Source organism: Elephas maximus, chromosome 5, assembly GCF_024166365.1.
Source record: "Elephas maximus indicus isolate mEleMax1 chromosome 5, mEleMax1 primary haplotype, whole genome shotgun sequence".
Classification (NCBI taxonomy): Eukaryota; Metazoa; Chordata; class Mammalia; order Proboscidea; family Elephantidae; genus Elephas; species Elephas maximus.
The window spans coordinates 90,166,269-90,187,875 of NC_064823.1; the positions used below are offsets into that span (position 1 = coordinate 90,166,269).

A 21,607-nucleotide genomic window follows, 5' to 3' on the forward strand; every position below is an offset into this window, starting at 1 on the left:
CATTCACACAAACGTTGAAAATGAATGCTCATAAACAGCATTATTCATGATCAGCATAAACATCAAAAAGTGGAAAAAACCCAAATGCCTATCAACTGATTAATGAATAGGCAGAAGTGGTATATCCATACAATGGGTATTATCTGACAATAATGAAAAATAATGTCCAGTATTTATATAACATAAAACTTATTATAAGATTTGAGTTACAATCTTTCTGACCAATAAATACAGTTAGGTTTTTCTCAACCTAGACCACTTTGATCCTATTGCATTTCCCTGATGTGTAAACTTCAGGGGAACTTGTGGTTTGTTTTTCCTTTTTTCTATAAAATTTTTAATTCGTGTAATCTTTGCGCTGTTACAGATTAAACTCAGTCACTGTTTGCCTAGGATGAAAAGAAAAACATTAGTATATTATTTTCACTTCTGCCAAAAGATGTAAGGTTTCCATGTCAGGAGTGTAAGAAGGATAGGACAATGGGTTTTTGAAGAGAGAAAGAATAAGATCATCTCAAGTATTATTATTTAGAATGATAATCCTAATTTCAATCTGTGTTCAACAAACACGTTGAATTTCACAACATATCTGTAAGGCAGCTAAGTGATGCTGTGTCTTGTTTTGAAAGAATAGGTGCATTTATTACACTGGTTCAATATTAAAAAAAAAATTTTTTTTAGCATAACCTAAATTGAGACAGAGCTTTCATTATCCAAAGGTGATAATGAGAGTGAAATTAAACAGTGGAGCCTTTTCAAAGGGTCATGAAGAAAAGAGAATTAGCTGAATCAAAGAAAGGATTACAGAATAATCATGATAAATTTCAAACTTACATAGTGCTGACTTCTACTGAGGCACTGTGCCCTGTGCTTTATATACATTATCTCTTTGAATTTACACAGCATCTCTGTGAATTAGGTATGATACTATACCCATTTTTTATTGCATAAAACCAAAATACATAGACACTATGTAGCTCTCCCAAGGTCCAACAGAATCTGATTTAAACCTAGGCAATTCTGCAATCCTACGCCCTCCTGAACAAATGCAGTGTGTGATGGAATGGAAGCTGATACTGGACAAACTAAGGAATTTTCCCCAGGCTGTACTGATAACTAAATGGCAGAGACCAGGTTAGAAAGTGTCTTCAGTTTTGACCTCTAACCCTAAGTTTTTAACAGAATTGGCCAAAAGTGATACAAACCAAAAAGCGAAGGGGATTTAGAAATTAAGGCCTTACAATACAAAACATAATTAAAGAAACAAGGGCCCATGAAAAGTGTTCATGGTGTAGGGGAGTAAGTTGAAATACAGATTCGTATGCTTTTTTTCCTTTATTCCTTTATGGACTTTCAGACTACTCAGGCTCACTCATGAAGTCACAGCTCTTCAGAGAAGGTAAGAAATGCTACCAAGTATAGCAAATACTGGAGCCACCTATATTTGCAGAAGTCGCAATCAGCATTCTGTGTTTATTTCCTGATAAAGTTCAGCTACATGAAATAAGATACTGTACAGCCAGATGACTTGACGTTAACCCCAGACCCGGCTCTTTGTTTCTTCTTGCCAGCCAAAAAGCCAGTGCCGTCAAGTCGATCCCGACTCATAGCTACCCTATATGTTTCTTCTTAGAACATACAAAACCTTACAGGGTCTCACAGATCTCAAGTTACTCTTGATATAAACTTTGGATGCTTAAATAATGATTATCTAGAATACCCCTTAATTTTATTACAACCAAAAGGAAAACTTTGTCACTATATCTTTTAAAAGAAAAATATACGTTTTATTTCATGCAAGTAAATATGTTCATTTGCTCTGTACTTGAAGTGACAAAACAGTCATTTTAGAAAAACCTCTCTTTGATATGTTTTCATCTTATCCAGCTTCATAAGTCAAAATTCTCAAAAGTATTAAGAATATAACTTCTTCTAAAGCAGTAAATGATAGCAATCATTTGCAAAAGCAATTTGGGTAAAAGACTAGAAGGTAAGTGGATAAAACCAGCTGAAAAATGATGTAAGGGCTTGTTCAGCTATGAAATAATAAGTTCTAAGGAAGTAACTCTAAAGAATTGGTTGTATGGTATTTTGACTCAGTTGAAGTATGAAAAGGAGCCCTAGTAGCACAGTGGTTAAGAGCTCAGGTACTAACCTAAAGGAGGTTGGTGGTTCAAACCCACTAGCCACTCTGTGGGAGAAATACCTGACATTGCAGCCTAAGAAACCTGCTGGGGCAGTTCTACACTATGCTATAGGGTTGTTAAGAGTTGGAATGACCTGATGGCAAAGGCTGTTTTTTTTTTTTTTTTTAGTAGAGGTAGGTACAAAGAAATATAAACTTTGTAAAATATAAACCATTAGTCATTCTTTTTTTCAGAACTTACACCAGGCAATGTATTTACCATGGATTCTTGTCCAATCAAACACTTCCTCAGGCTGATATTGGATGGAGATGAAATAAGGGCCAGTATTTGCAATGCTGCAAATTTCAGGAAGGGAGGAATGATGGGCTAAAGGTCAGGGGTAATAAAGGACAAATTACATACTAATAGAAATTATCTTTTTTACTTTTTGATGAGGCAACTTATGAGGTCGCAGGCCAAAGGCAAACTCCCTAAGACAACTTTTTTTCTTTTGGAGGAAATGGAAATCACAGGCAGAGGTATGGGCAGTAGAAGCAACAACACCCCTTTCCCAAAACTACTAGAGGGAAGAAAAACCCAACTTGCATCTCCACCTGCTTCTTCACCCACTTCAGCATAAAGAAAAGGGACGGTCTCACACCTCTAGCCCGTTAACTCTAATGGTGACCAGGAATGGGTCGCCCTCCCTGTATTTTTGTGAGTCAGAGTATGTGTTTTGGTCTGGTTCCCAGCAAAGCAACTTCTTATTCTCTTTCACTGCCTAGAAAGGGATGGTGTGAGTGTGTGTGTGTGCAGGCAGCAGACTTTGATGTTTCCTTCTCCAGGGGTAGGATAGAGGCCAATGGCTTATACAAAAAACTGTTCTCAAACAGGCATTGTTTCTTCGGCAGGTAAGAAAATAAGGCACTCTTGTAACACCACAAAGGTCCCGGGATGGCAGAAATGGTTTGAGCTCAGTGACTAATCAGAAGATCGGTGGTTTGAACTCACCTAGCAGCACTTTGAAAGGCCTGACAATCTGCTTCCATAAACATTACAGCCAAGAATACCCTGTGGAGCTCAGTTTTACTTTGTAACACATGGGTTCGTTGTGAGTCAGAACTGACTTCATGACAATGGATTTTTTGTTGGTTTGTTTGTTTGTTTGTTTTTGATAGCACCCAAGGCTACTACAATTTTGGCACAAAGCCTATCACTATCTATTATTCAGTAAGGATAAAACAGAACACGTACCCATGCCTTCAGCCCCAAGAACCTTGCCTCACCTAAACAAAAAAACCTCCCCTCCTTGAGGAAGAAAACACCAACGTTTTTGGTAGATGGTGGTTATATATGAAGGGGCCCTAGTGGCACAGTGGTTAAAGTGCTTGGCTGCTAACCCAAAGATCAGTGAATCGAAGCCACAAGCTGCTCCACGGGAGAAAGGTGTGGCAGTATGATTCCATAAAGCTTTACAGTCATGGAAACCCTAAGGGGCAGTTTTACTGGGTCTTATAGGGTCGCTCTGAGTTGGAATTGACTCTGGCAGTGAGTTTCGTTTGGTTATACATGAGACTTTAGTATTCATGCTCATTTTGGCATTAGTAGTGTTTACTCAATGAATAAGTTGGAGAACCTGAATTTGAACTCAGATGTGTTTTCCTGACAGTGAGCTCATGATATCACCATTTTACATGTTCCTGTTGAAGGCTGATCACCTGGACTTTGGTTCAAGTAATGATTATGAACTATGAGTTTGTGAGATTAATTGTGTGCTAGCTAGTGCTTATCAGGGAAGGAGTCCTGGTGCTGCAATGGTTAAGCACTTAACTGCTAATCAAAAGGTTGGCAGTTTGAACCCACTCAGCCACTCTGGGGGAAAAGGCCTGGCAAAATACTTTATAAAGATAATAGCCTAGGAAACACTTGGGGCAGTTCTACTCTGTCACAGGGGTCACTGTGACTCAAAATCCACTTGACAGCATCTAACAGCACTTGTCAGGCACACCTGACTAAATAGAATTCATCTGTTTTCTATATTTACGACTAAAAATGCCTATTAATATATCTTATTAACATAAATCTCAAAATCTTTTATGTATCACAACTTCACTGAGTGCATTCTAAGGGCTAAACTCAGTGCTAGTCTACAGTATCAGCAGGTACAGTTGTACATGTTGTACACTTTACAATCCCAAGAAGTGCCATTCACACAAGTTACAGCAAAAAACAAAACAAACAAAAACCCACTGTCCCTAAGTAGAACCCTTCAAGGCATTAACTTTATGAACAACAATAAGTCAAAGCTTTTGCCGTCAAGGGATTTTGAATTAGTTTTGAGCAAGAAGATTTCTTTGCTTATGAAGATACCTAAGGAAGGAAGGAATATCCGGATTCTGTTCAGCAGCTTTTGGATATTTCCATTTAATTCCTTATATCAAGAATTTTTATTTCTTTCAGATATTACTTTATCCAGTCATGCCCCCTCACTGTTAGCATCCTTTTTCTTAATTCTAGAGGTATTTTAGAATGTCAATTCAGATAAGGGACTTCTCCAAATCTGAAGAGGAAGTGAGGGGGAAAAAAAAAATCATACAGCCCCGAACCTCCGCACGAGAATATCATATTGAAATTAACGTAGTAGGTTCCAATGGTCTCCAGATCTGTGTGTCTGATGCATTTATAAGGATTATGGCTCCTCGATGTCGTTGTTTCCCATTGCAATTGAGTCTGTTCATAGCATCCATAAGTATAACAAAACAAAATGCTGCCCGTTCCTGCACCCTTTTCATGATCATTGGTCTATTTGAGTTCTTGTTTCAGCTATTGTGTCAATGGCCCCGCATAACCACAACGAAATACAGCTATGCCAGGTTCACTTAAATATTTTTTCCTCTGTAGTCTCTCTCTACCCCCACACAAATAAAAAAATAAAAACAAAATAATACCGGCTGACAAAACTAGAAATCTGTTGGCAATGCCTTTTAAAAACACAGACATGATTTAAAAACTTTCCTAAAAATTTCCAGGTGAAACCAATGGTCTAAGTGGATGTACTAGCTGTCCCCTTGGCTTTCTGACTTCCACAGGCCTGCACAGATATAATCCCCTGGCCTAGGGCTTGTGGTTGTAGTTGTACCTCAATTTGAGACATGTGCCCTTGGCAAAAGGATTGATTCCAGCAATTGGGCCCTAAGAGAATCTAACAGGGTCCTGAGGTAGTGGGACTGGAGGGTAGGGGGTGTTTTCTGGGCTGGCTCTTCTCCTCCCACCCACCTGTAGCTTCTTTACTCCAAGTCCACGTATATGTGACTCCCCATACAACAAGCCGAGAGGTATGGAAATGATTAGGTTGACAGAGCACCGACCCTGCAAGTTCTTTCCAATATGCACTTCTCTCAGATCCTCTGAAACTTGTGGAAATCCGAACGTAAAGAAATCTGTGGCTGCCACCCTAATCCATTTCCTTCTCAGAGTTTTCTGGCTCTACCAGGTATTAAAACAGTAGGGCCTGAATCTATGTATGTGAGTGTGCGTTTCAAACCTTTTATACCTTAACTGTAAGATCCCGAACTTTTTATACCTAAATGTAAAGTCATTAACTACAAAGTTCAAATCTAATCCTTAACTTGTTTTTTCCCAGCCACAGGAGTAAGCCTATCTGAATACTCATTGCCCTGCCCTTCTGGTATTAGTGCTGGCTCCTGGGTTCCTTTCAGCTGCAACACTGATGACTAAAAAAAAAAGATGGAAGAAGGGAATTAAGCTGTGAGGTAAAATTTGTTTGTTTGTTTTTAATCCCTTTTCTGGAAGTTTCTGTCTTGCATCCACAGAGTATTATACTTCTTATAATCATGTCTGTGTTGAAAAAATGTTTGTAATTTAAATGTCTTTTGCATTATTACAATTTTACCACATTATTCTTTATACTGTACACAATCAGACTTTCAATAATTGCTTTTACTTTGTCTCAGTTCAAAGGACGTCTTTAGGATTGGGGGTCTTAAGAAAGTGTAAGCTACAGAAAGAAAGAAGGACACTATTATAAGTCCTCACTTTTCTGATTCTATCCTCCCTCCACACCTACTTAAGAGACACACACGCACAGGCACACGCAAACACACGTGCAGTGCATTCAAAAGCGCATAACACCCTAAGGCACTTTCCAGAATGTAAAATGTCTTACTACATGTATTTTAGTAGCTGGACTCCAGATTGGGCCAGATAGAGCTGGACACCATTGGAATGGGGCAAATGGAAGTAATAGCCTTTTCACATTAAAAGAAACATTCATTTTTAATGTCAGATGACTCAGTTAATTCTTCCTAAGAGGGGCATTTTTAATCATTTTTATCTTCTGTTTCATTAGCCTTCTTTAAAGTCAATTTTAGACATTTTAAATTTCAGCCTGTGGTTCATTGGCTTTGCCACAAGTTGGATGGGGAACTCAAGTTGTTATATAAACTAAAACTTATAACCATATAAAATTGCTTGTTTCTTTCCTGTATACTTTTAAAGGCTTTTATGCACTAATCTTTATATTTTCAGGTGAATATAATTGTTAAATCATGTCACAGTGTACCTGGTACAGTGGTTATCTTAAGTCCTTCATCCCATCCCCACCCCATAGCCCTCTTCTCATAGACTTCTACAGTGGTCATCACACACTGGTTACAAGGAGAAATGCTAATTTAGGACTAATACCCTGCTTATTTCTGAATTGGTTACATCCACTTACCTGATATAACTAGTCTGTATTTATAAGCAGCTGCATTATTTTCATCTTGTTTCTCACTCCATCCCTCTCTGATGACATTTTTCTAGCATAAGGAACTTGACATTTTTAAAAGATGTTTTCTTAAAGAAAAATTTTCTTATAAACTGTAAACTGTCTTATTTGAATAAGATAAATTATGGACATTTTTTTGACTCCGGGTCTGGCACACAGTGGATTTCTCTATAGCCAAATGAGTAGAGTTGGGCAAACGGAGGCCTATTCCACTGTTGCTGGTCACTTGCTCTGTGTCTTTGAATAGACCTTCAGCTTCTGAATCTTAATCCCAATCTACAAAATGAAAGAAAGATTTATTTATTTTCAGGGTTGGCAAAGATTAGCTTATGGGTCCAGTTGTGATGATTTTTGTTTTCTTTATGTTGAGGTGCAATCTATATTGCAGGCTGTGGTCTTTGATCTTCATGAGTAAGTGCTTCAAGTCCTCTTCACTTTCAGCAAGGAAGGTTGTGTCATCTGCATAACGCAGTTTGTCAATGACTCTTCCTCCAATGCTAACACCCTGATCTTCTTCAAATAGTCCAGGTCTCGGATTATTAGCTGAACATACAGGTTGAACAGGTATGGTGAAAGGACACAATCCTAATCCATACTTTTCCTGACTTTAAACCATGCAGCATCCTCTGGTTCTGCTCGAAAAACTGCCTCTTGATCTATGTACAGGTTCCTAATGAGCACAATTAAGTGTTCTGGAATTTCCATTCGTCACAATGTTAATCATAATTTGTTATGATCCACAGAGTCAAATGCCTTTGAATAGTCAATAAAACGCAGGTAAACATTTTTCTGGTATTCTCTGCTTTTAGCCAGAATCTATCTTTTATCTGATATCAGTGATGATATCCCTAGTTCCATGTTCTCTTCTGTATCTGACCTGAATTTCTTGAAGTTTCCTTTTGATATGGTGCTATACCTGCTTTTGAATGATCTTCAGCAAAATTTTACTTGCATGTGATATTAATGATACTGTTCAATAATATCCACATATGGTGGGATCACTTTTCCTGGGAATAGGCATAAATATAGATTTCTTCTAGTTAGTTGACTATGTAGCTGTCTTCCACTTTTCTTGGTGTGGACTGAGTGAGTACTTTCAACGCTGCTTCCATTTGTTGGAACATCTCAAATGGCATTTCCTCAATTCCTCGAGCCTTGTTTTTTTCCAATGCCTTCACTGCAGCTTGGAATTCTTCCTTCAGTACCATTGGTTCCTGCTCATATGGTACCTCCTGAAAAGGTTTAACGTTAACCAATTCTTTTTGGTGTAGTGACTCTGCGCATTCCTTTCATCTTCTGTTGGTGCTTCCTGAGTCAAGTAATATTTTTCCTATAAAATCCTTCAATATTACAACTCGAGGCTTGAATTTTTTCTTTAGTTCTTCCAGCTTGAGAAACACTCAACATGTTCTCCCTTTTTGGTTTTGCATCCCTAATAATTAGGGAAATTAAAATTAAGACAATAAACTAATTTGGCACAGATTTGTGAAACAAGAATCTGATAAAACTATGTTTGAAGGAGTATAACATGGAATAATCAATCCAAATGAAATTGGTTTGACCCAGTAATTCTACATGTAGGAACTTGTGTTGCAGAAATACTTGAACATGAGTATATATGTGATGTATGGCAAGATGCTCCCTACAGTACCTAAAGGGGTGTCAGTCAGAGAACACACTTACCTCTAATGAAAGGGATAAAGTATATAGTCCTTAAAAAGAATAGGCAGGTTGGTTACAGTCAAAATTGCTGAATGTTGTCTAGGTCACATTGCTTTGTAAAAAAAGAGTTTCAGAAATATTTTAAATAATACTGAGATAATCTTTTCTTTGAAAAAAATGAAATGTATGTAAACTTGTATAAACATATAGAAATTGAAGGGATCCAAAATGGCCAAAACAACCTTGAAAAGAAAAAACAAAGTTGAAAGAGTTACATTTTCTAATTTCAAAACTTACAAATCTACAGTTATTAATCAAGACGATGTGGTACAGGTATGCAGATAGATGTACAGATTATGAACTAGAACAGAGAATGCAGAAACACAGCCACACTTTTATCCTCAATTGTTTTTTCAACAAGAGTACCAAAATAATTCAATAGTGGAAAGAACAGTCTATTTAACAAGGGGGATTAGAAAAACTGAATATCCACTTGCAAAATAATGAAGCTGGACTGCCTATCTCAACCCATATATCAAAATTAAACATGTTGCTTCAAAGAGTAAAATCAAGAAACTGAAAACACGCCCCTTTAAAATGGGGGAAAATATTGGCAAATCATGTATCTGATAAGGGACTTGTGACAAGAATATATAACGAGTTCTTACAACTCGATAATAAAGACAAATAGCCCAAAGAAGAAATGGACAAATAATCTGACGAGACATTTCTCCAAAGAAAGCGTACAAGTGGACAAAGAGCACATGAAATTGAATCAATACCATGCACCATCAAAGATGTGTAAGTAAAATCACTAGGAAATACAACTTCACACTCACCTAGTTGACTATAATCAAAGACAAATAATGAGAAGTGTTGTCAAGAAAGTGAAAAATCTAAGTTAATGGTGGTGAATTAATTTGGGTAGAGATAGCAAGAGCGATGACACAATGCAAAGAATGTAATCAAGATCACTGAACTGTACATGTATAAGTTGTGAATGTGTGTATGATTTGCTGTGTCTATATTTTCTCTGGAAGCCCTGGTGGTGAAGTGGAAAAAAATATATTTTCCAAAGAATTAGAAAAAATAAAAGAATGTGGAGAAAATGGAACCTTCATGAATGAACACATGTGGAGAGAGAGGATGTAAGAGTGAAGGGTGATGGGTAAGGGTCACAGGATTTCTTTCTAGAGTGATTAAAATGTTCTAAAATTAATCATGGTGATGGTTGCACAACTCTGTGCATACACTAAAAACCATAGAATGGTACACATTAAATTCAAGAATTGTTTGCTTTGTGAATTATGTGTCAATAAAGATTTTACCAGATACAAAAAGCCTTGAATCATGATATCCAAAAAAATGTTGATGCAAATGTGTACGTACTTTGTCTTTAGTTCTTGTGCCAAAGAGATTGCAATCACAAGTGGCCTCACACTCACCAATGTTCTTAACACTATTCTAAAATCTATTATATAACACAGGTGACCCTGAACTATTAGGTCATCAATTCTTAGCTGTGTAACAGCACTGATGGTAAAAGGAACATTAAGTACACTCAGGCAACCACAAGGTCATCTACCCTTAGCTTTTTCCACTTGGCATCCACATGCTCTGACTATTCATATAATGTATTTACTTTGTTGTGTACAAGTTATATTTTAACTTCTTGATAGATTTTTCCCAGGATATAAGTATGAGCAGTGCATTAAGGGAACCGATTTTTGAAAGAAAAGTATTCCTTTAACCAAGATGTCTATGAAATGGATTTCAGTTCTTCTGCTGATACCACTGAGTTGTTGCTTTAGCTGTGGAACTTGTGGAAAAGTGCTGGTGTGGCCGCCAGATTATAGCCTTTGGATGACTATGAAGGCAATACTGGATGAACTTATTCAAAGGGGTCATGAGGTGACTGTTCTAACATCTTCAGCTTCCGTTCTTATTGATCCCAACAAACCATCTGCTATTAAATTTGAGGTTTATCCTACATCTCTTACTAAAGATGAGTTTGAGTTTCTTCTCATGAAGTTGGTCAGGAAATGGATATATGATATGCCGAAAGATACATTTTGGGCATATTTTTCAGAAGTACAAGAAATTCTTAGGGAATTTTCTGGCTGCATTGAAAACCATTGTAAGGATGTAGTTTTTAACAAGAAACTTATGATGAAACTACAAGAATCAAGGTTTGATGTCATTCTTGCAGATGCTTTTTTCCCTTGTGGTGAGCTGTTGGCGGAGCTACTTAAAATACCCTTTGTGTATAGTGTCCGGTTCACTATGGGCTATACAATTGAAAAGTATAGCGGAGGACTTTCGACCCCCCCTTCTTACGTACCTATTGTAATGTCAGAATTACCCGATCGAATGACATTCATGGAGAGGGTAAAAAATATGATATATATGCTTTATTTCGATTTTTGGTTCCAGACGTTTAATGAGAAGAAGTGGAATCAGTTTTACAGTGAAGTACTAGGTAAGTTATGTTTTTAGTTGGTAGAAGGAAGTCCTAGCTTTTCTTGTGCCTTTGAAGGTGAGTTTGTGTAAAAAAAAAAAAAAAGGCAGAGGAAATTTTTTTTTTTGTAAGTAAAAAGTGAAATGAAAATATGAAATGATCTATCTAACGAATGTTATAGAGAGGCTTCTATTACAGAATCAGTTAGAAGAACCTGGTAGCTAATCACTAGGACGGGGACTCCCGAGAATCAGAAAACCCGAAATTAAGACAATTGGAATTTCTTTAATCAATTATATATCCATTTTATTGTAGTTTTTATCTTTTAAAAAAGTCATTTTATATTTCCGTGAATGTCTGAATGAACATAGACATGCGGATTGAAGAGTGATACATATTACTAGCATAACTATGTTGGTAGCGTTGGGAAAAATACTTGTGTAGCAGTTTTATTATTTATTAAGTAGAATATTTTTCCACAGTACTTTCTCAGGATTCCTTTACAGTTGAAAGATATACTGGCTTTATGCCAGATTCAAAAATTATACTTTGTATCTACAATATTTATTAATCTGCTAGCCAAATAGCCATAATCAAATAATACAATTTACATAACTTGTGCCTAGTGGACCCTGAGGTTTCTAATGATTCCACATTTCTTCACTAAGTGCTTACAAATCACCTGTCTTACAGGTATACATTGTTGTGAAGGGGTTGACAAATAAGTTATTAGTCTGAATTTTTTGTAAACTGTCTCTCTCTTTAAAAAAATTCACAGTGAGCACGTTTATCTCCATAATGTTTTGAAAATTTACAGCATTTACTTCCATATAGTTTTATTTAATAATGAAATATTATTCAGCTCCTCGCTTGAACTGAATGCTGTAGTTGGTACAAGGAATTGAGCCATACTCACAAAAACCTCAAATTTTAGTTGGGAAACTGAATGTCAAAAATTGGCTTGCTAAATGGTAGAAACTAGACTGAGTACTTCTGGGAAAGGTGTTTCCATGGCTGTGGCAGGCTTAATTGATCGGGGAGCTCAAATTCCAGTTGTTTCCATTTGTGGATCTGTTATTTTTGCAACTTTAGATAAAGTAAATGCATATTTAATTCTACAGTGGCTTAGATTTAATAACTGTTTATGATGGTGGAAGTACTGATGTGACATTAGAGGTATAAGGCTCCTCTGACACTTTTAAACATCTTTAGCCAACTATTGCAAGCTTCCCTCAGAAGATTACTTGGACATTCAGATGTCAATTTTTTCCAGTTTCCCCTACTTTTTGTTTTCTCTTTTCTTTGCAGGAAGACCAACTACATTACGTGAGACAATGGGGAAAGCTGATTTATGGCTCGTTCGAAACTATTGGGATTTTGAATTTCCGCGCCCTTTCTTGCCACATTTTCACTTTGTTGGTGGGTTCCACTGCAAACCTGCGAATCCCTTGCCTAAGGTAAACTTATTTCAGTTGGTTTAGTATTTTCAATTGAAATCATTCTGCTTTCTTCATTCAGAATGTTTGACGAAGTAAGAAAGATGTGAGAAGTGTGTTAAAGTGACTTACAAATTAGAAATTCATATTTCCATGCCACCAGAAGTATCTTAATATCATTACCATGAGAGAAATAAGTGGGATACCTGTGAGACTTTGAGAATAGTCTAATAAATTAAAGCCTTCATTATTCAGCACATAAGAAAATATCACTCATTCATTCAGAGATTATTTTTAGAGTGACTACCATATTCCAGGTAAACTAGTGCTGGTTGGATATACAGAGAAACTAAACAGACATGGTCCCTGCACCCTCCCATACCCCACCTCACGCACACACATCTTATATTCTAGTTGGAAAAATAGAACAGAAGCAAGTAGTAAACATACAGTGTGAAAAGTATCATATTAAGGAAAGACCACAGTGCTAAGGGAACACCCAGCAGGGATCATAGAAAGTAACCCAGAGTCATTTGTATTTAAGGTGAAGGGTGTGCAGGAATAGGTAGAGAAGGTGGGGGAAAGAGGAAGACAAAATGAAAGCAGCTATAGCAGTAATGGCAGTCCCCAGGATCTCCTAGCTACCAGGAAGAGGAGATGTAAAGAGGCTGATGATGTGGAAGAACTTAGTTGGATCCAGAAGGAGTTTGAAACATCCATTAAGGGGATTGGGGAGCCAGTGGAAAGAATTAAGCAAGGGAGAGATATGAGCAGGTTTCTTTTACAAAAGAGCCCTCAAGATGCAGTAACTGGATTGGATTGTGAAGGAGCAAGACGAGAATGGTGGACCTTTTAGGAGATTGTTTCAGGAGATCAGGCACCAGATGATGGGAAACTAGAATGGCCATAGAGTGAACATTATTCCTATAATACTACCAACCTCATATGATTGTTGTAAGAAAATATTCGTTAATATATGTAAAACACTCCAAATGCCTCTGGCACAAAGTAATCCAAAAGTGATATTAAACCCTAAACAACCCAGTGCTGTCGAGTCGATTCTGACTCATAGCGACCCTATAGGATAAAGTAGAACTGCCCCACAGAGTTTCAAAGCAGCACCTGGCGGATTTGCACTGCCGAGCCTTTGGTTAGCAGCCGTAGCGCTTAAACGCTACGCCACCAGGGTTTCCAAAAGTGATATTAGCTACTGTAATTATTGCTATGTTTGTTACTATTGCTAATGCTATTAATCATTTCATATGTGTCAGACACTTTAAATATACTTCTCATTTAGTAGGAATTGGTTTTCCAGTAGATCAAAATTATATTCTCTAGCAAAGTCCTAAAGAACAGATATCCTGAGAAGTTTTTAAAAGTGAATGTATACATTTTAGCAAAGAGATGAGCAGGTTAAAATGCTTAAATTTTGTTGTAAGGATTTAGGCTCTTCATCTGTTTTATAGCTAAGGGGAAGACCATTCCTAACCATTATAAATGGGTGAATAGAAATGGGTGTTCCCAACAATATTTGCAGCCAAAGCCCAGTGTGCTTGCTTGCAGCCTTAGTTTACAGCATTGAAACCATTCACCATTTGAAGCCTCACAGTTTTACATCTCTGAGAATAAAAGGGATGGTTTAGCCTATCAGAGGAAGTGTTTTCTACCATATACCAAGCCTACAGGAATCCTTAGTAAAACTCCCTTTGAGTATAAAAACAAACAAACAAACAAACCAAACTCACTCCACGGGATTTCCAAGGATGGGCTGGTGGATTCCAACTGCTGATCTTTTGTTTAACAGCCATACATTTAGCTATTGCAGCACCACAGCTCCCCTTTGAGTATATGCGTGTCTGTAGCATAGCTGCCTGATAGAATGAACACAGAAAATGTATCCTGTGCATATAATGAACACAAAAAATTCTGTACACATAATAAAGACTAAAGAATTTCTGCTACTTGTATCTGAAAATTTCCATTAGTTTGAACTTACAAAATAATTCTGTCAGCATACAGGTTAATATCCCTTATGAAGGACAACAAGAATCTGTTTTAAATTACTACTACAACTTTAAGACATAAATAAAAAGCAAGGATTGTTTATGGCAGTAGTATATAATCTATTAAAAGATCTGTTTTGTCTCTCTTCTTATTGGCAGGAACATAAAACTGAAATCTTCTTCAAGGATTAAAACTCAATAGTTACTTTGAATGTAAAATTATATATATATGTCTTTCAAAGGGTGTAAATGCTGCGGTAAGATTAATGACCCTTTCTGCAATCTCACCTTATTCGTGAAAGATTTTCCCATTCACATTAAAGGAAAATGACAGTCTTAGTAGGAGGAGGAAAGAGGGGAGGGAAGAGAGGATGAATAATAGTGTAATAGTTAAAATAATATATTTACAGTAGTTGTCGTTTACATTGCAGAAACAAGATTTGAATCCAAGTCAATGATGTGAAGACTCTTATGCATTATTATAAAAAGTGATTGTTCCCCCCATATTACTTGCTTTTCCATTAATTCTTAGACTCAGATTATTTGACTTTCTTTTTTTTAAAAAAAAAGCATTTAGCAAAATGCTTCAAAAGACTTAAAAATAATTATAGCCTTTGACCTCATTATATGCTTATATGAACCTACACAGACAAAAAAAAAAGTGTTGCAGAATCAATCTTATGGCAGTGTTATTTATAAAAGTAAACATTGACAGTAATTTAAATTCCAACATTTATGAGAGGTTAAATAACTTATGTGTTTCTGCACTATTGCAATCATTTCATCAAAGAATGCTTGATTATACAAAATCAATCATTATATAAGATTAGTTGGAAACCAAGAGGCAAATTGTTAAAAAATTTACAATGCCAAATTTATTGTAGAAAAAAGGTATATACAGTGGATATTACAGTTTTCTAAATATATGTCATATATATACATCAGAAACCCTAGTGGCATAGTGGTTAAGAGCTATGGCTGCTAACCAAAAGATTGGCAGTTTGAATCCACTAGGTGCTGTTTGGAAACTCTATGGGCAGTTCTACTCTGTCCTATATGGTCGCTATGAGTGGAATTAACTTTATGGCAACAGTGTTTTTTTTTTTAATATACATTTCTGCATATGGATAACATGAACACTAGAATGAATGGGTACAGAGTTTAAACTCTTCCAGGATGGAATTTATGGGTGAAACTTACTTTCTCTTTTACATTTTTCATACTTATCCAAAATTTTTTACAATGTGTTTGTGTCATTTTTATTAAGATGTCACAGAATTTGGAATGAATCAGGCCAAGTAAGTGATTAATCTTTAAAGAAAGGTTGTGTTATTATAATATTATCAGAATCCATCTTGCACAGCAAAAGGAGCACAAGTCAGAATAATTCTCAAACAATTCCAGATGAACATGTCTTTACCAGAAACTCTATGTAGTTCCAAGTGAACTTCTCAAGAGGGTGACCAGATCCCTCCTGGAGAAAGGCCAGGTGGACCTCTCCCATTGGGGAGAGAGTGCTCTCCCCAGGAGACAGTGAGATGTTAATGAAGGTCTCTTTTACCCACAGTTGTGCACAGCACATTCAACAGGTACATCAGTTTCATAATATGACTTCAGGTCAAGAAAGAAGCCAAGAAATAGGGACATTCTCATATGTAATTACAAATGTGTATTTATGGATTAAAAATGGAAATTTTATGACTATTTCACAGAAATTCTAAACTCAAAGTTTTTTTGAACGTTAGAGAATCTTAACATTTGGACATTAAATATTAGAGGAATATTTGGGAAACTATGAGAAAGTTTAAGGTGTGACATAAAGGATTATGTAAATGAGAGAAATATCAAATCACCCTGTACCAGAACTTATTTTTCATTAGGGTTCATAGTCATGAAGTAAAATATTCCCAACTGACAGATATCTCCAGAAAACCTGCCGGAATAAACACATATGATTTGGGTAGAACTATAACCAAATAGGTGCTGTTGAGTTGATTCCAACTCATGGTGACCTTATGTGTATCAGAGTATAGTTTTCATTAGCCGATTTTTCAAAAATAGATCACCTTGACTTTCTTTTGGGGCACCTCTAGTTGGACTTGAACTTCCAAACTTTAGCTGGCAGCCAAGCACAGCAATTATTTGTACTGATCTTGTACTCCAGTAGAAATAGAACTATATAGAATTAAAGCTGAGTTAAGATGCTGCTATTGGGTCTCCTTCCTAGAATATATACTAGTAATTAATAACTCTAAATGAAGAGTGAGCGTCCTTCTCACTACTGTGTAACTGCTTAATTTTGTTTCTTGCTTATATCACACCTCCATCCTCCCACACACATTTACACAATTGTACATACTGAAGGCCATAGATCTCATATCATGCATCTCCTTCCAAAGGAACTGACTGATCAGTGCTCTTAAAAAAACAGCCACTATTCCAATACTTTGTCTCTGTCAATGAAAATCCCTGGGTAGCACAAATGGCTCAACCTTGTGTACTAATCAAAAGATTCATGGTTCCAATCTACTCAATAGCACCACGGAAGAACGGCCTGGAGATCTGCGTCCTTAAATGTTACCGTGGAAATAGAAACCTGTGGAGATTTGTTCACGAGTCAGAATTGATTCTACAGCAGTGGGTTTGGTTTTGGTTGTCAGTTCTTGATTTTCTCTCTTAAGTTGTGGCCAAATCTTTAAATACTGTTCAATATTTTGTTGCTGTTTCATGATGAAGCAAATGCTGTCTTCACAGGAAATAGAAGAGTTTGTCCAGAGCTCTGGAAAACACGGTGTGGTGGTGTTTACTCTTGGGTCAATGGTCAGTAACCTCACAGAAGAAAGGGCCCATGTGATTGCATCGGCCCTTGCTCAGATTCCACAAAAGGTTAGATAACGTGCCGTAAGGGTGACCAACTACTTTGCTAGTCTGTTCAACTCTGTAAAGGGTCTGGTTATGGAAATTTCCTGTAACTACTATGATAGCGTCCCACGTGTCTGTCAGCATGTCCTCCTGTGGGGGCTTGCATGTTGCTGTGATGCTGGAAGCTATGCCAACGTTATTCAGACACCAGCAGGGTCACCCATGGCAGACAGGTTTCAGCTGAGCTTCTAGACTCAGACAGACTAGAAAGAAAGACCCAGCAATCTACTTCTGAAAGTCTGGAATAAGTGAACAGAAGTTAACTCCCTTCCATGTCATTCAAAAAATGATAAGAAAGAATCAGTTTAAAATGAAATTTAGGAAATGAGAGCCAGGGTAACACATAGATATGAGAACATAAATATGTATATCATTGGGAATTCACACTGTTTTTTACCCTAGATATGTGACTGCCTAACAGTTCCCCAAATGCTTGAATTTGTCACTGCTAATCTCAATGTTTTTAGGTACCATGGGAGAAACATCATAATTTCATATAATTACCTTATTTTTTTATATAAAAATAAGTTCCTTCAACCTGAGTATTCCTATTTACTTCAATGTTTTCGTAGTTCTGATTTCTAGCATCTCTTGTTCTCAGTTCCTCTGTCATAGGAAGGGGTTTGACTAGAGGATCTTTTAATGATTACCAAATTCTAACTTGCTATAACTTTTCAGTTGTATTCATGGAATAAAGTATTTTCTTCATCTTCATAAGGTGCTGTGGCGATTTGATGGCAAAAAGCCAGATACCTTAGGACCCAATACTCGGCTCTATAAGTGGATTCCCCAGAATGACCTTCTTGGTAAGATTAGAGAACAAATAATGAAAATATGGATAGCAGCTAATCAGAGGGATAATAGTTAAACAGAAAATCAATTCTTGAGCATTTATTATAGAAGAATTTAAAAACTAAAGCATAAGTTCTGAATATTTATTTTCTAGTTCTAGAGGGAAAAAAGATGAAATATAATAATTGGCATTTTATAATATACAGTCATAATCCTTTTCGCAGAAGTAAGGCATCTATACTTCAGGTGTAATCACCTCTCAAATGGACTTTTTTAAAAGCCTCCTGGATCATCATCCTAATACTCTCACCTCATACCTATTCTTTCCATTGCTGAAGCAGTATTGCAAATGCTGCTGAGCAATAACAGCACCTCCTTTAGAACCAGTGAGCCCCACCCCCATTTTGTATACTAAAATATCCACAATCTTTTCCATGAAGTGATGAAATGTTTCATGATAAAAGATCACCATCCCTTCCTCTGAGTCCACCTCCACCATCATCGAACTTCCTCCTCCCTTAAACACACCACACATCAGTCTCCATCATTTTTCTCACTGTTTCTCTAATATGGTCTAATGTGCCCCTTTTTTAGTTCATTTGTTACTTTTACCCAGGATTTTCTCCTTCAACTTGTCCACCTGACAATCTTCTATTCTCTTTTCATCTGTCCAGGCACACATCATTTCTTTCAGTAAGCCCTCGTTTACTACTGCAGTAGGCCTAGTTGCTTCCTACTCAGAGATCTAAAAACAATTTATATATAGTTTCATGGACATGATAATCTGTTTTCTAGAAAACACTGCCCATTGAGTTCCCTGTATTTCCCATTTCTCATTTTATTTCTAAGAATATATAATGAATAATTTTGTTGAATTTTACCCCTTCCTAGGTCATCCAAAGACCAAAGCTTTTATAACTCACGGTGGAGCCAGTGGCATCTATGAGGCTATCTACCATGGGATCCCTATGGTGGGCATTCCCTTGTTTGCAGATCAACCTGAAAACATTGTTCGCATGAAGGTCAAGGGGGCAGCAGTGAGTCTGGACATGGACACGATGACAAGTACAGATTTGCTCAATGCTTTGAAGACAGTTATCTATGACCCATCGTGAGTAGTTAGAATAAGATTTTTTTTCTTTTTTTGTGTGGAGGGTGATGTTGGGGAAATGATTTGTCAGAGGTTTGAGGACAATGAGAGGTTTGAGAACAAGGATGAAGGTTTGAAAAAGCCAGTAAGGAGAATGAGAAGAATTACTGAAGTTGGACATGGAAGAATTATGAGATGAGACCGAAGTTGAAATAGGGACCATGAATGTTAAAACAATAGGACTCTGCAAGGCCATGTAACTTTGTCTCAGCATGAGACTCATTAGTTCTTTTAAACTATTCTAAAATGTTTTAAGTAAATCAGCAAAAGATAATCAACCTCAAATTTCTATTACGTTTAACCCTTCTGAAAATTTCTATCCTAACATTTAGATCCCAGTACCAGAAATGGTAAACGACTAAAACCAAACAAACCAAACCCATTGCCATGGAGTCAATTCTGACTCCTAGTGACCCTATAGGACAGAGTAGACCTGCTCCATAGAGTTTCCAAGGAGCGCCTGGTAGATTCGAACTGCTGGCCTTTTGGTTAGCAGCCACAGCACTTAACCACCAGGGATTCATTAAACAACTAAGGCTGAAAATTTATTCAATTGAAACCATGAAAAATGAGGATATCAAACCAAGCCCATTGCTGTCATAAATGTATGAAAAATCTTGGTTCTTCTGGGTGTGATTATTTTGATTATATTTGGAAGAGTTTTAAAATTAACAATGGATTGATTTGGAAGATAAATACTGGAATGTGGTGGTTGTTAGGTGTCATCGTGTCCATTTGATATTATTTTGAAACTTGTACAGCAGGTTCATTAACAATTCCTCACTGGATAATTCAAACTCTGCACAGATGATGATTTTTTTTTTCTTTTATTTTTTTTGTCTTTAAGGCTTAGCACTTTCCATTCTCTAACCTAAAAATACATGGCCTCCCCCAACTCCTGTCTTTCTTTACATCCTGAAATCCTATGCATTCAACAAATTCTAGCCCATGTGCTAAAATGTCTATCATCATCTCGGAAGAAAATAATACATTTTTCTTCCAATCTTATGTGGCACATATTTTTACCATCTGCATGAGAATTTCACTTATTGATCTTTTCTGGTTTCTTGTCTGAGTTGATGTCTATTTGATTTTTCTTCAGCTATAAAGAGAATGCTATGAGGTTATCAGCCATTCATCATGATCAGCCTGTTAAGCCCCTGGATCGAGCCGTCTTCTGGATCGAGTTTGTCATGCGCCACAAAGGAGCCAAACACCTTCGCCCAGCTGCACTCAGCCTCACCTGGTACCAGTACCACTCTTTGGATGTGATTGGGTTTCTCCTGGTTTGTGTGGCAATTGCTGGTTTTCTGGTCATAAAATGTTGTTTGTTAGGTTATCAAAAGTTTTATAAGACAGGAAAGAAGAAAAAGAGAGAGTAGGCCTCTTTAAGACAAAAGATTAATAGGCATGATAAGTGAGAGCGTTATATTTAATTCAACCCTTACAATTCAAGTTGTGGAAGGATTCTCCTCCATATTTTGCAAGAGCTGAGCTTTTTTTTATTTCTGAGGATATGCTACTCTTGGTTTATTGTTCTTGTGTTAGCTAATTCTTCCCTAAGGAAGAATGATCTTGCGTGTTTTTAAATAAATTTCTCCTCAATATTCCTCTTGAAATAGACAGTTCCAGTCATCAGGTGGATTATACTCAAGGTATTATTCTCATTTGGTAAATTGTGAACAAGATCTATGTTTGTGATGAGTTATGTATATTTTTATAACCGGAAAACAACATGAAACTCACTGGAACCGCAACCTATTGATGTGAAAAGATCAGGAAGCTTGATGTTTTCACTCTGCATTTTCAGAAACATTTTCTATATAAATGATGTGCATTCATACAAATATATGTATGCCTCATGAAACATACAGTATTTCTTCCTGAAATTTTTCTTTCTTTCAGAAGTTCTGAGTGGTTTTAAGTGGCTTCCTCCCTAAAATTATGTAATACTGTAAAGGCCTTGGTTAGAAAGAATACAAATATTTTCCACACTGCCCTTGAATATGCTTTTCTATTGTTTTCCCTTTATGGAATGACTCTTTGGAATTGGATAGTAAAAAACAAAAAAATCCCAGCTCATTGTCATCAAGTCAATTCTGACCCATAGTGACCCTATATGACAGAGTAGAACTGCCCCATAGGGTTTCTAAGGAGCGCCTGGTGGGTTTGAACTGCCAAACTTTTGGTTAACAGCCGTAGCTCTTCACCACTACACCACCAGTGTTTGCAATTGGATAGTAAGACATAAAATAAAAGGAGTAGTTCC

The 21,607-nt window shown here is 36.8% G+C and overlaps 1 protein-coding gene across 5 annotated transcripts; it reads left to right on the top strand.

Annotated features, from left to right (window-relative positions):
• Positions 1-10,329: 10,329 nt before the first annotated feature.
• LOC126077109 (UDP-glucuronosyltransferase 2B4-like) lies at positions 10,330-20,774 on the top strand. 5 transcript variants are annotated; one of them, XM_049886111.1, is made up of 7 exons: positions 10,333-10,645; positions 10,997-11,056; positions 12,344-12,492; positions 17,229-17,360; positions 18,115-18,202; positions 19,080-19,299; positions 20,441-20,774. In XM_049886111.1, the coding sequence occupies exons 1-7, from the start codon at positions 10,333-10,335 to the stop codon at positions 20,718-20,720; spliced, it is 1,242 nt and encodes a 413-aa protein (XP_049742068.1). In that variant the 3' UTR covers positions 20,721-20,774. The 5 variants fall into 5 exon arrangements, with proteins under 5 accessions (XP_049742069.1, XP_049742068.1, XP_049742065.1 ...); XM_049886112.1 differs by having other exon boundaries at positions 10,330-11,056; XM_049886108.1 differs by having other exon boundaries at positions 10,333-11,060; positions 12,348-12,492.
• The last annotated feature ends 833 nt before the right edge of the window (positions 20,775-21,607 follow it).

What these genes read in the sequence shown, in the direction of transcription:
- LOC126077109 (XM_049886112.1), top strand. Translation starts at nt 10,333, where the DNA reads ATGTCTATGAAATGGATTTCAGTTCTTCTGCTGATACCACTGAGTTGT. An exon ending in GTTTTACAGTGAAGTACTAG is followed by an intron (nt 11,057 to 12,343) that starts GTAAGTTATGTT and finishes TTTTCTTTGCAG; the next exon opens with GAAGACCAACTACATTACGT. An exon ending in TTGCTCAGATTCCACAAAAG is followed by an intron (nt 17,361 to 18,114) that starts GTTAGATAACGT and finishes CATCTTCATAAG; the next exon opens with GTGCTGTGGCGATTTGATGG.